General features: G+C 43.4%; 2 protein-coding genes across 3 annotated transcripts in view; one reads left to right on the forward strand and one right to left on the reverse strand.

The window, feature by feature from the left end:
* Positions 1-13,198: 13,198 nt before the first annotated feature.
* LOC118365151 (parvalbumin-7-like) overlaps positions 13,199-14,289 on the reverse strand; it is a 38,850-nt gene continuing 37,759 nt past the window's right edge. For both annotated transcript variants that reach the window (XM_035747114.2, XM_035747113.2), the window contains exons 4-5: positions 13,960-14,069; positions 13,199-13,838 (exon numbers count right to left, since the gene is read on the reverse strand). In XM_035747114.2, the coding sequence (XP_035603007.1) occupies positions 13,813-13,838; positions 13,960-14,069 (136 nt within the window). In that variant the 3' untranslated portion in view covers positions 13,199-13,812. The remainder of the gene's footprint in view (positions 13,839-13,959; positions 14,070-14,289) is intronic.
* The window catches only part of LOC118365150 (interleukin-3 receptor class 2 subunit beta-like), a 66,626-nt gene continuing 66,112 nt past the window's right edge, over positions 13,776-14,289 (forward strand). Inside the window, exon 1 of the mRNA XM_035747111.2 lies at positions 13,776-13,917. The gene's annotated coding sequence lies outside the window, so the exon portion shown is untranslated. The remainder of the gene's footprint in view (positions 13,918-14,289) is intronic.

Raw genomic sequence — 14,289 nt, forward strand, 5'->3', positions numbered from 1 at the left:
TGTTGGATCTTTGCATGGTGTGGATTACACACCCATAGATGCTCTGCTCTGTGTTTCAGGTCTATATATATTGCATGGGTTGGAATAGATACCTTTAAAGTTGTGTTCTTTGCTCTCCATGCAGAGAGGAGAGCGCCATGGTGCACCTGGGCCAAACCTCTTCCCAAAGTAAGGAACAACCATTGCAGTTCTCATCAGTCCTATATGTGTTTATTCATTACTAAGAAGTGATATCTAGAGAGATTGTTCGAGATTGACGTCGAAATTGGATGTTTATCCATGTTCCGAGAACATTGGGAAATGCCATCAAAACCAGCCACTAAGGGCAACAGTGAACGCTATTACCATCAAGTAGGCTTGGGTTTTGCTAGGGCGTTATGGACAGGTACGGTGGCTGGGTGTAATACCATGATTCTGGATCAGAAGACTGTGTGTTGGATCCCAGTTATGGACAGAAACAAATAGTTCAGAGTTCCTCTGTCCAGGGTCTGTGTTATTTTGCCCATCTTAATCTTTTATTTTTATTGGCCAGTCTGAGATATGGTTTTTTCTTTGCAACTCTGCATAGAAGGCAGCATCCCGGAGTCGCCTCTTCACAGTTGACGTTGAGACTGTTGTTTTGCGTGTACTATTTAATGAAGCTGCCAGTTGAGGACTTGTGAGGTGTCTGTTTCTCAAACTAGTCACTCTAATGTACTTATCCTCTTGCTCAGTTGTGTACCGGGGCCTTCCACTTCTCTTTCTATCCTGGTTAGAGCCAGTTTGCACTGTTCTGTGAAGGGAGTAGTACACAGCGTTGTATGAGATCTTCAGTTTCTTGGCAATTTCTCTCATGGAATAGCCTTAATTTCTCAGAACAAGAATAGACTGACAAGTTTCAGTTATTTGTTTCTAGCCATTTTGAGCCTGTAATCAAACCCACAAATGCTTATGCTCCAGATACTCAACTAGTCTAAAGAATGCCAGTTTTATTGCTTCTTTAATCAGAACAACAGTTTTCAGCTGTGCAAACATAATTGCAAAAGGGTTTTCTCATGATCAATTAGCCTTTTAAAATTATAAACTTGGATTAGCTAACACAACGTGCCATTGGAACACATGAGTGATGGTTGCTGATAATGTAGATATTCCATAAAAAATCTGCCGTTTCCAGCTACAATAGTCAATTACAACAATAACAATGTTTACACTGTATTTCTGATCAATTTGACATTATTTTAATGGACAGAAAATGTGCTTTTCTTTAAAAAAACAAGGACATTTCTAAGTGACCCCAAACTTTTGAACGGTAGTGTTAATAGTTTTAAATGTTAGGATTATGTATTTGTGTTGTTCCAAATGTCTGAATAAAAAATACAGTTAGTGCAGAATAGTGATTTTGGGGGCTGAAGGGGGTTCACCCAGGCAGCCATACAATCAGCCATTTCCAGCTACAATAGTAATTTAGAACATTAACAATGTCTACACGGTGTCTCTGATCAATTTGATGTTATTTTAATGGACCAAAAATGTGCTTTTATTTACAAAAAAAGGACATTTCTAAGCAATCCCAAACTTTTGAATGGTAGTGTATACATAGTGTATATAAAACCTATCCCAAACCTTGAACCTTACCTTAAAGTGGCAATCAGCAGTAAAAACAATAATAAAGCAGACTACCCACCCCTGGTTCGATAAAAAGCAAAGTGATGGGGCTGGAGAAATGAAATCACTCTCAAATTCATAGACAGAGCTATGAATACAGACTGGCCATCCATTCTATCAAAATTATAGTTTTAACATTTGTTAACATCTTCTTTGTTTACAAATGTTGAGGCAAAATAAGCTTACATTTTAAGTTCTATTGGGGTATGACAGTTGAACTAAGCTCATGAGGCATTTCTAAATTATATTTTTCAAGAATCAATGGGTACATATCATGAATTTATAAGTCCAAAAATTGATTGATAGCCCCTTTAACCATTGGAATGAGTGCCTGAACTTCATGTTTTAACCATATCCCAAACCTTAACCCTTAACTTAACCTCTTCGGGATAGGGCTGTCTACTGCCCCCGCTGGCGTGCCCATTAGTAAACATAATTTTTTTGTTGTCAAAAGTTGCTAATATATGCAAATAAAAAATATTATTGAATAGAAAACACTCTAAAGCTTCTAAAACCGTTTAAATTATGTCTGTATGTAAAGCAGAACTCTCAGGGCAGTCATTCTCCCAAACTCTCTCTTGTCATCATAAAAGTTGGCCCAACTTTGACGTCATCGCCCCCACCCTTCCCAAGCAGTTACAGGTCTGGGAACAGTCTCTCTGTCTTCAGTGCGATCTCAGCTTTCAATGGGGCTTCTCATTGTGAGAATCGCGTGCTCGCGCTCACGAGAGTTTTGGTGGGCCAAACCTTTCGGTCACGCGAAAAAACAGGTCACTTTTATGCGCGCTCTGCTCAGGTCCTGTCTTTTTTCCAAGATCGATTATACAATGCATGCGTTTCTGTTCGTCCTCACGATTGCTGTACACCTTTATAACATGTTAAAGCTTGATTATGAAGTTAGTTTGACAAGTTTAATCGACATATAATATGTAAGTTCGACGTTTTGGTGCGCATCCACTTGACTTTTGGCTACATTTCAACCGAAATGTGTCGTGTTTGAGAACGGAAAGACACAGACTGCAAAACTAAACGCTGTTTTTGGTAAGTATAATTCCTTCCAGGTCTTCTGATGGAAGAACAGCAAAGGGAATATTTATGTGGTAAATTTGGGTTTATGTGGACTCCAAGATAGAGGAGCCATAATGCTACTTTTTGACTCATAGTATAGCCTAGTGAACGAAACCTGTAACGTTAAAAATAAATGTAACACAGCGATTGCATTCAGAAGAAGTGTATCTAACTATATATATGTAGAACATGCATATTTAGTCAAAGTTTATGATGTGTATTCATTGTTAGCTGACGTTATCTGCCGGAGCTATCGTCAGCTATCTCTTTCTCCCCTCTCTCTCCAGATGAAATCTCGCGTCTTGTGACGGCCGGCCGCCCAACAACCTGCCCGCTTGACCCTATCCCCTCCTCTCTTCTCCAAACCATTTCCGGAGACCTTCTCCCTTACCTCACCTCGCTCATCAACTCATCCCTGACCGCTGGCTACGTCCCTTCCGTCTTCAAGAGAGCGAGAGTTGCACCCCTTCTGAAAAAAACCTACACTCGATCCCTCCGATGTCAACAACTACAGACCAGTATCCCTTCTTTCTTTTCTCTCCAAAACTCTTGAACGTGCCGTCCTTGGCCAGCTCTCCCGCTATCTCTCTCAGAATGACCTTCTTGATCCAAATCAGTCAGGTTTCAAGACTAGTCATTCAACTGAGACTGCTCTTCTCTGTATCACGGAGGCGCTCCGCACTGCTAAAGCTAACTCTCTCTCCTCTGCTCTCATCCTTCTAGACCTATCGGCTGCCTTCGATACTGTGAACCATCAGATCCTCCTCTCCACCCTCTCCGAGTTGGGCATCTCCGGCGCGGCCCACACTTGGATTGCGTCCTACCTGACAGGTCGCTCCTACCAGGTGGCGTGGCGAGAATCTGTCTCCTCACCACGCGCTCTCACCACTGGTGTCCCCAGGGCTCTGTTCTAGGCCCTCTCCTATTCTCGCTATACACCAAGTCACTTGGCTCTGTCATAACCTCACATGGTCTCTCCTATCATTGCTATGCAGACGACACACAATTAATCTTCTCCTTTCCCCCTTCTGATGACCAGGTGGTGAATCGCATCTCTGCATGTCTGGCAGACATATCAGTGTGGATGACGGATCACCACCTCAAGCTGAACCTCGGCAAGACGGAGCTGCTCTTCCTCCCGGGAAGGACTGCCCGCTCCATGATCTCGCCATCACGGTTGACAACTCCATTGTGTCCTCCTCCCAGAGCGCTAAGAACCTTGGCGTGATCCTGGACAACACCCTGTCGTTCTCAACTAACATCAAGGCGGTGGCCCGTTCCTGTAGGTTCATGCACTACAACATCCGCAGAGTACGACCCTGCCTCACACAGGAAGCGGCGCAGGTCCTAATCCAGGCACTTGTCATCTCCCGTCTGGATTACTGCAACTCGCTGTTGGCTGGGCTCCCTGCCTGTGCCATTAAACCCCTACAACTCATCCAGAACGCCGCTGCCCGTCTGGTGTTCAACCTTCCCAAGTTCTCTCACGTCACCCCGCTCCTCCGCTCTCTCCACTGGCTTCCAGTTGAAGCTCGCATCCGCTACAAGACCATGGTGCTTGCCTACGGAGCTGTGAGGGGAACGGCACCTCAGTACCTCCAGGCTCTGATCAGGCCCTACACCCAAACAAGGGCACTGCGTTCATCCACCTCTGGCCTGCTCGCCTCCCTACCACTGAGGAAGTACAGTTCCCGCTCAGCCCAGTCAAAACTGTTCGCTGCTCTGGCCCCCAATGGTGGAACAAACTCCCTCACGACGCCAGGACAGCGGAGTCAATCACCACCTTCCGGAGACACCTGAAACCCCACCTCTTTAAGGAATACCTAGGATAGGATAAAGTAATCCTTCTCACCCCCCTTAAAAGATTTAGATGCACTATTGTAAAGTGGCTGTTCCACTGGATGTCATAAGGTGAATGCACCAATTTGTAAGTCGCTCTGGATAAGAGCGTCTGCTAAATGACTTAAATGTAATGTAATGTAAATGTCATTTCTCAGGACATTTGAGTAGCATTTTTTGAACGATGCATCATTGTAAACAGAGATTTATGGATATATATAGCATATTATTGAAAAAAACATAAATGTACTGTGTAACATGTTACATTACTGTCATCTGATGAAGATTTCAAAAGGTTAGTGCATTATTTTTCTTTTAATCCTGCGTTTGTTGATTGCATATTTTTTTCAACTTGGCTATGCAAATTAGCTGTGTCTTCGGTGGTGGTTTGACATAAATATGTGCTATGTTTTCGCCGTAAAACATTTTTAGAAATCTGACTTGCTGGGTAGATAAACAAGGTGTTTATCTTTCATTTGAGCCATTGGACTTGTTAATGTGTGGAGGTTAAATATTTTTAGGAATATTTTTGCGTTCCATGCGCCACCTTCCAGCTGAATGTGTGGGGTGGGGGGGGGTTCCAAAATTGGAACCCTAGTCCCCTTCTGGTTAACTATTGATATGAGTGCCTAAACTTAACCATTAACATCAAAATGTGATGTTTGGAGAAACGGAATGATACAGAGGAGCAGGAGAACCCAGGCTGTCAAAAATATTTGGAGCGACTTCGAAATTAGACGGGGGCTCCTGAGTCACAACTTGCAGGCTTGTTTTCGAATTGCTGTGCGTTTTGTTGCCAACCTATTTTGCTACCTGACAACTTTACGGGTTTCACTTTTTAATTACCGTTCATATATTTATTTTTTCCTCAACTTTTTCACTCCAGACGCTTTATCTGGACACGATTCGTCAGGACCTCCAACAGCCGAAGCTAAGTAGTAACATTAACATGATGCCTTCTAATTGCAGCTGTGTTCGCCTTTACGGCGAGGATAGCTGTACTGCAAGCCCAGCTTCAGACGCAATCGTTAGGCAAGGGTAATTTCAGTGTAGGAAAGGATGAAACAGCGTCTGTGCCACCAGTAAGTGCAGATAGTAGTATAAATCCCCTGGCACAGTCCCCGCAGCCGGACAACTTTCTCACGGTTTCTGGAAGGAAATGCTGTAGGAACGCTCAACCGGTGTCGCTCATTCAGCAGACAGAAACTTTCAACCGGTTTTCCCCATTAAGCAGCGGGTCGGTGTCAGAGGCCGAGTCTTCTCTGGTCTCTACTCCTCCCGTTACGGGGTCTGAGACGCCGAAGCTTCCCACCATTAGCTCTGACAAATTGAAAACTCTAGTCATTGGCGACTCCATTACCCGCAGTATTAGACTTAAAGCGAATCATCCAGCGATCATACACTGTTTACCCGGGGCAGGGCTACCGACGTTAAGGCTAATCTGAAGATGGTGCTGGCTAAAGCTAAAACTGGCGAGTGTAGAGAGTATAGAGATATTGTTATCCACGTCGGCACCAACGATGTTAGGATGAAACAGTCAGAGATCACCAAGCGCAACATAGCTTCTGCGTGCATATCAGCTAGAAAGATGTGTCGGCATCGAGTAATTGTCTCTGGCCCCCTCCCAGTTAGGGGAGTGATGAGCTCTACAGCAGAGTCTCACAACTCAATCGCTGGTTGAAAACTGTTTTCTGCCCCTCCCAAAAGATAGAATTTGTAGATAATTGGCCCTCTTTCTGGGACTCACCCACAAACAGGACCAAGCCTGACCTGCTGAGGAGTGACGGACTCCATCCTAGCTGGAGGGGTGCTCTCATCTTATCTGCCAACATAGACAGGGCTCTAACTCCTCTAGCTCCACAATGAAATAGGGTGCAGGCCAGGCAGCAGGCTATTAGCCAGCCTGCCAGCATAGTGGAGTCTGCCACTAGCATAGTCAGTGTAGTCAGCTCAGCTATCACCATTGAGACCGTGTCTGTGCCTCGACCTAGGTTGGGCAAAACTAAACATGGCGGTGTTCGCCTTAGCAATCTCACTAGGATAAAGACCACCTCCATTCCTGTCATTACTGAAAGAGATCATGATACCTCACATCTCAAAATAGGGCTACTTAATGTTAGATCCCTTACTTCAAAGGCAATTATAGTCAATGAACTAATCACTGATCATAATCTTGATGTGATTGGCCTGACTGAAACATGGCTTAAGCCTGATGAATTTACTGTGTTAAATGAGGCCTCACCTCCTGGCTACACTAGTGACCATATCCCCGTGCATCCCGCAAAGGCGGAGGTGTTGCTAACATTTACGATAGCAAATTTCAATTTACAAAAAAAAAAAAAATGACGTTTTCGTCTTTTGAGCTTCTAGTCATGAAATCTATGCAGCCTACTCAATCACTTTTTATAGCTACTGTTTACAGGCCTCCTGGGCCATATACAGCGTTTCTCACTGAGTTCCCTGAATTCCTATCAGACCTTGTAGTCATTGCAGATAATATTCTAATCTTTGGTGACTTTAATATTCACATGGAAAAGTCCACAGACCCACTCCAAAAGGCTTTTGGAGCCATCATCGACTCAGTGGGTTTTGTCCAACATGTCTCTGGACCCACTCACTGTCACAGTCATACGCTGGACCTAGTTTTGTCCCATGGAATAAATGTTGTGGATCTTAATGTTTTTCCTCATAATCCTGGACTATCGGACCACCATTTTATTACGTTTGCAATTGCAACAAATAATCTGCTCAGACCCCAACCAAGGAACATCAAAAGTCGTGCTATAAATTCACAGACAACACAAAGATTCCTTGATGCCCTTCCAGACTCCCTCTGCCTACCCAAGGACGCCAGAGGACAAAAATCCGTTAACCACCTAACTGAGGATCTCAATTTAACCTTGCGCAATACCCTAGATGCAGTTGCACCCCTAAAAACTAAAAAAATGTCTCATAAGAAACTAGCTCCCTGGTACACAGAAAATACCCGAGCTCTGAAGCAAGCTTCCAGAAAATTGGAACGGAAATGGCGCCACACCAAACTGGAAGTCTTCCGACTAGCTTGGAAGGACGGTACCGTGCAGTACCGAAGAGCCCTTACTGCTGCTCGATCGTCCTATTTTTCTAACTTAATTGAGGAAAATAAGAACAATCCGAAATTCCTTTTTGATACTGTGGCAAAGCTAACTAAAAAGCAGCATTCCCCAAGAGAGGATGACTTTCACTTTAGCAGTGATAAATTCATGAACTTTTTTGAGGAAAAGATTATGATTATTAGAAAGCAAATTACGGACTCCTCTTTAAACCTGCGTATTCCTCCAAACCTCAGTTGTCCTGAGTCTGCACAACTCTGCCAGGACCTAGGATCAAGAGAGACGCTCAAGTGTTTTAGTACTATATCTCTTGACACAATGATGAAAATAATCATGGCCTCTAAACCTTCAAGCTGTATACTGGACCCTATTCCAACTAAACTACTGAAAGAGCTGCTTCCTGTGCTTGGCCCTCCTATGTTGAACATAATAAACGGCTCTCTATCCACTGGATGTGTACCAAACTCACTAAAAGTGGCAGTAATAAAGCCTCTCTTGAAAAAGCCAAACCTTGACCCAGAAAATATAAAAACTATCGGCCTATATCGAATCTTCCATTCCTCTCAAAGATTTTAGAGAAGGCTGTTGCGCAGCAACTCACTGCCTTCCTGAAGACAAACAATGTATACGAAATGCTTCAGTCTGGTTTTAGACCCCATCATAGCACTGAGACGGCACTTGTGAAGGTGGTAAATGACATTTTAATGGCATCGGACCGAGGCTCTGCATCTGTCCTCGTGCTCCTAGACCTTAGTGCTGCTTTTGATACCATCGATCACCACATTCTTTTGGAGAGATTGGAAACCCAAATTGGTCTACACGGACAAGTTCTGGCCTGGTTTAGATCTTATCTGTCGGAAAGATATCAGTTTGTCTCTGTGAATGGTTTGTCCTCTGACAAATCAACTGTACATTTCGGTGTTCCTCAAGGTTCTGTTTTAGGACCACTATTGTTTTCACTATATATTTTACCTCTTGGGGATGTTATTCGAAAACATAATGTAAACTTTCACTGCTATGCGGATGACACACAGCTGTACATTTCAATGAAACATGGTGAAGCCCCAAAATTGCCCTCGCTAGAAGCATGTGTTTCAGACATAAGGAAGTGGATGGCTGCAAACTTTCTACTATTAAACTCGGACAAAACAGAGATGCTTGTTCTAGGTCCCAAGAAACAAAGAGATCTTCTGTTGAATCTGACAATTAATCTTAATGGTTGTACAGTCGTCTCAAATAAAACTGTGAAGGACCTCGGCGTTACTCTGGACCCTGATCTCTCTTTTGAAGAACATATCAAGACCATTTCGAGGACAGCTTTTTTCCATCTACGTAACATTGCAAAAATCAGAAACTTTCTGTCCAAAAATGATGCAGAAAAATTAATCCATGCTTTTGTCACTTCTAGGTTAGACTACTGCAATGCTCTATTTTCCGGCTACCCGGATAAAGCACTAAATAAACTTCAGTTAGTGCTAAATACGGCTGCTAGAATCCTGACTAGAACCAAAAAATTTGATCATATTACTCCAGTGCTAGCCTCTCTACACTGGCTTCCTGTCAAAGCAAGGGCTGATTTCAAGGTTTTACTGCTAACCTACAAAGCATTACATGGGCTTGCTCCTACCTACCTCTCTGATTTGGTCCTGCCGTACATACCTACACGTACGCTACGGTCACAAGACGCAGGCCTCCTAATTGTCCCTAGAATTTCTAAGCAAACAGCTGGAGGCAGGGCTTTCTCCTATAGAGCTCCATTTTTATGGAACGGTCTGCCTACCCATGTCAGAGACGCAAACTCGGTCTCAACCTTTAAGTCTTTACTGAAGACTCATCTCTTCAGTGGGTCATATGATTGAGTGTAGTCTGGCCCAGGAGTGGGAAGGTGAACGGAAAGGCTCTGGAGCAACGAACCGCCCTTGCTGTCTCTGCCTGGCCGGTTCCCTCTTTCCACTGGGATTCTCTGCCTCTAACCCTGTTACGGGGCTGAGTCACTGGCTTGCTGGGGCTCTCTCGTGCCGTCCCTGGGGGGGTGCGTCACCTGGGTGGGTTGATTCACTGTTGTGGTCGGCCTGTCTGGGTGCCCCCCCCTTGGGTTGTACCGTGGCGGAGATCTTTGTGGGCTATACTCGGCCTTGTCTCAGGATGGTAAGTTGGTGGTTGAAGATATCCCTCTAGTGGTGTGGGGGATGTGCTTTGGCAAAGTGGGTGGGGTTATATCCTTCCTGTTTGGCCCTGTCCGGGGGTGTCCTCGGATGGGGCCACAGTGTCTCCTGACCCCTCCTGTCTCAGCCTCCAGTATTTATGCTGCAGTAGTTTATGTGTCGGGGGCTAGGGTCAGTTTGTTATATCTGGAGTACTTCTCCTGTCCTATTCGGTGTCCTGTGTGAATCTAAGTGTGCGTTCTCTAATTCTCTCCTTCTCTTTCTTTCTCTCTCTCGGAGGACCTGAGCCCTAGGACCATGTCCCAGGACTACCTGACATGAGGACTCCTTGCTGTCCCCAGTCCACCTGGCCATGCTCCTGCTCCAGTTTCAACTGACCTGAGCCCTAGGACCGTGCCCCAGGACTACCTGACATGAAGGCTCCTTGCTGTCCCCAGTCCACCTGACTGTGCTGCTGCTCCAGTTTCAACTGTTCTGCCTTATTATTATTCGACCATGCTGGTCATTTATGAACATTTGAACATCTTGGTCATGTTCTGTTATAATCTCTACCCAGCACAGCCAGAAGAGGACTGGCCACCCCACATAGCCCGGTTCCTCTCTAGGTTTCTTCCTAGGTTTTGGCCTTTCTAGGGAGTTTTTCCTAGCCACCGTGCTTTTACACCTGCATTGTTTGCTGTTTGGGGTTTTAGGCTGGGTTTCTGTACAGCACTTTGAGATATCAGCTGATGTACGAAGGGCTATATAAATAAATTTGATTTGATTTGATTTGAGTGGTGCAGCTGTCTAAGGCACTGCGTCTCAGTGCTTGAGGTGTCACTACAGACACCCTGGTTCGATTCCAGGCTGCATCACAACCGGCTGTGATTGGGAGTTCCATAGGCCGACGCTCAATTGGCCCAGCCTTGTCTGGGTTTGGCTGGTGTAGGCTGTCATTGTAGATAATAATTTGTTTTAACTGACTTGCCTAGTTAAATAAAGGTTTACATTTTTTTTTTAAATAATATTGTTACAATATCATGTGTGAACTGAAATATCTCTGATCTCTCAATCTGTCTTTATTGTATAGGGGCCACGCCCTGGAGAGGTACTGGGCGCGTTCCAGGTTGACTACATTTCAGTCGTTGGATTGCATCAAAAAATGGATTCATGCCACTTTATTGACTGTGCAGCCGACTGCTATATCATATGATTTACTGATCTGTTAAATAAATATTTATCCAGGCGGGTCTGAAATGTAGGCAGCCTGAAACGCGTCCACTACCATGCAGCAGGGGTTAGGGTTTAGGGTTGATGCCCTAAAACTGCCCCAAACCTTCCCAAATGGTTGAAAACGGTCTTAAAACTGCCCCAAATTTCCCTAAGCAGCCCCTAATACCAATCTTGTACAGTAGGTTATTTATATCCATATTATGGAGTTTATCAGATGACTACAGTGATAAAGGAAGTTCAGGGGGCAATGTAAGATGCCAGAATCCCTAATATATGCTTGGTGCACTGATTGACCTGAAAAGGGCATTAATAATTTTTATTTCATTAAGTGAGATAAATCTTTGAGAGCGCTCATTTATGCACTTTTCTTCAGAATCAGGGTACAGGAAATATCATGGTAGAAGAAGTTGTTTTTATCAAAGCTTTTTGCATTGTTGTCTTCAAGTAGCTCTTTTATTTAGCTTTGCTTGTACAGTAACAATATGGCAGTTTAAATCAATACGTAACTTTGATGCTAAACTACAGTGAACCACAGTGAGCTAATCTTTCTCTTCGGAATGCCATGTAGATAGATTGTTATGACAAGTGAGTTTGAGCTACTAACTTAACAGTGCTATTTTGTCCAGTGCCTTTAGTAAATGTACTATAAGATTTGTATGTGTTTGTTTGTTCATGCAGGCAGTAGGGTGGCCTACTACTCTAGTGAAGAACCTGGGGTTGTCAATTCTAATCCACTAATGGGATACTTAACCTAAATTACCCTTAGTGTGTACCCAGTATGTAAATGGCTGACGTGAGAGTGTTGAGCTAATGTTATAGCTGTAACTAAACAAATTACTTTTACTTTACTGCTAGAATAAAAATTGCAGCTGCTTTTCACATGGTTTCAAATTCCTTTAATCAGACAGAAATTACATCCCTTGATTCTGAAGTTTTTTTGTTGCTGGCGATATTTTACAAATTAATTTTCTAGTTATTGAGGGCCACTCGGTAGTGCTGAGCGATTAACCAAAATTTTTTTTTTTTTTTTTGGGGGGGGGGTTATTGAACAACCAATTGACCGACGTTGGTTAATTTATTTGTGAGCCCAACGTGCCGTTTCTGTAGAGAGAAATCAAATAATTCACAAGAGAAAGTAAGTCAAGAACTATGTGGTTACGCTTGGCTGTAGCATTAAGCCAACAATTAAACCTAATTCAGCACGGAAATGTGGTAATTACCTACAATGTTAGATACACACAGACCAAACAGACCGCATGAGAGGAATGTACACAACACAACGACAAGAGAGGTAGAGACAATATGTGAAAGTGTTCCTTATCTCCTTTGAAGAACTAGTAAAACAATTTCAGCAGACTGCCCTGCAGCATTATTAGACAGGCTTGCCTAGCTAAACAGGATGACAAAAGACAGTACAGTATGGGGAGCACAGAGATAATGTAACGTTAGATGGTCAGGCTGGCTGGCTGCTACTACTTGAGCAGAGATGATAACTTTAAGAACTGAAAAATGATAGTCATCAGATAAAACAAAGTAATGTACACAACTGAAATATGTTATTATTATCATAGTAATTTTCTATTGATGTCTACCCAATGTGGACCTGATAGAGACAATGGAATATTTGTAATGTTTTGGCAATTGAATGTTCACTATTTTTGGTTTGTAATTTCCATTAAAAAGTTTTAAAATCATTTCAATTGTTTTATTTTGTAATGCATTTAACGTGGACCCCTTTCCTGCATTCAAATGACCAAATTACTCTCTAGTGGCCTCATTGGTGGAATGTTATGAATAGTTTACATAATTTATAAACGTTTTAAAAAGCCGCCAGAAATCTATCAAACTATTTTGATATATTTCCGTCTTCTGTGATGTAATATTGGGATGAAAACTCAAAACGTAATACATTTCATAAACATGTGAATGAGAGGTATACTTCTGTTTCAAAGGCGATTTGTTTAAGGCTACCAACAGTCTGTGTGACTCTGATTTAGGCCACTGCAGTAAAAGGCCAAATATATTATCGAAACCAAAATCGAAAACCGTGATTGCTTTTTTGTACTCAAACTGAAACCGAACCGACCTCAAAAAAGCACTAATCGCTCAGCACTACCAATCGGAGAAGAGAAGTAGACAAACAGAGGAGACATTAAAGGAAGCGTCGGAGTGAGTCAGTTGTTCTTGAGGCATTTTTATATTTTATTTTATTTTGTTCTTTCACAGTTTCATCTTTTGGTGTGTTTTTACAACAGCTCATTACCAAAGGAGAGAGGGACGGAGGGATGGGGAGGAAAGGAAAGGAGGAGAGCAGTGCCAGAAAGTTGAAAGAGAGATAGAAAGAGACAGAAACAAGGGACAGAGAAAGAGAAAGAATGGGGGAGAGAGAAAAGGGGGATGAAGTAAAATCAACTCAAAGGAGATGTGACTTTCTCTCATTTTGAAATATCTACATTATTATTTTAACTTGAGGTTATATTGGCCTTCCAGGCGGTCTGATAACTATACATAAACAGAAACACATACGTTTGTATAAAAAGGAAAAAATAAATTAGATGGGGTTGTGGGTGGGAGAGGGGTAAGTTAGCGGGGTGGGGGCGGAAGCCACGACACCCTTCCTCCAGTGCAGTAGTAGCCGTGCGCTTGAGTGGGAGAGAGCTGGGTGTCAGTGAGGGCATTTGGAGGGATGAGGTGGGGGAGGAAGGGGCACGTGTGAGGGTCGGCTGCAAACTGGAAGAGGGGGAGTATCGGGGCTGGGTGGTGGAGCGCTAGTCGGTTTAGGAAGGTGTCTATTACTCGTGCACCAGGGCAACGAACTCTGAAAGAGAGCAAGAAGAGACAAGAGGTTAGAGCACTCTGTAGACTGTGGAAAATCTGATCACACTATGATGATACAGGTGAGTACATGTGTCGTTCAGTCAGAGAAATTGTTTATTCACCATCGATGCCGATCATGCCGTCTCCATCCTTGTCAGCTTCGTTTAAGAATGCTTTGGTTTCTTTGTCGGTCAGGTCCCTGCCGTCTGAGGCAAATCCCTTCAGTACGAACCTATGGGCAACAGGGAGAGGGCAGAGAGACTTGAGAACAGACAGTACAACTACTAGGAATGCGCTGGTGCCTAAACAGTTAACCATGAGTGTTTGTGTGTGTATATAGGATGGGAATGCATGTCCATGTGGTCACTGGTCAGTCACCACGCACTGTATATTGTTTAATAAATCACGGAGTGTGTAGTCAGTCAAAGTGTTGGTGTGTTTCTCTCTCTGTC

Source organism: Oncorhynchus keta, chromosome 32 (genome assembly GCF_023373465.1).
Source record: "Oncorhynchus keta strain PuntledgeMale-10-30-2019 chromosome 32, Oket_V2, whole genome shotgun sequence".
Classification (NCBI taxonomy): Eukaryota; Metazoa; Chordata; class Actinopteri; order Salmoniformes; family Salmonidae; genus Oncorhynchus; species Oncorhynchus keta.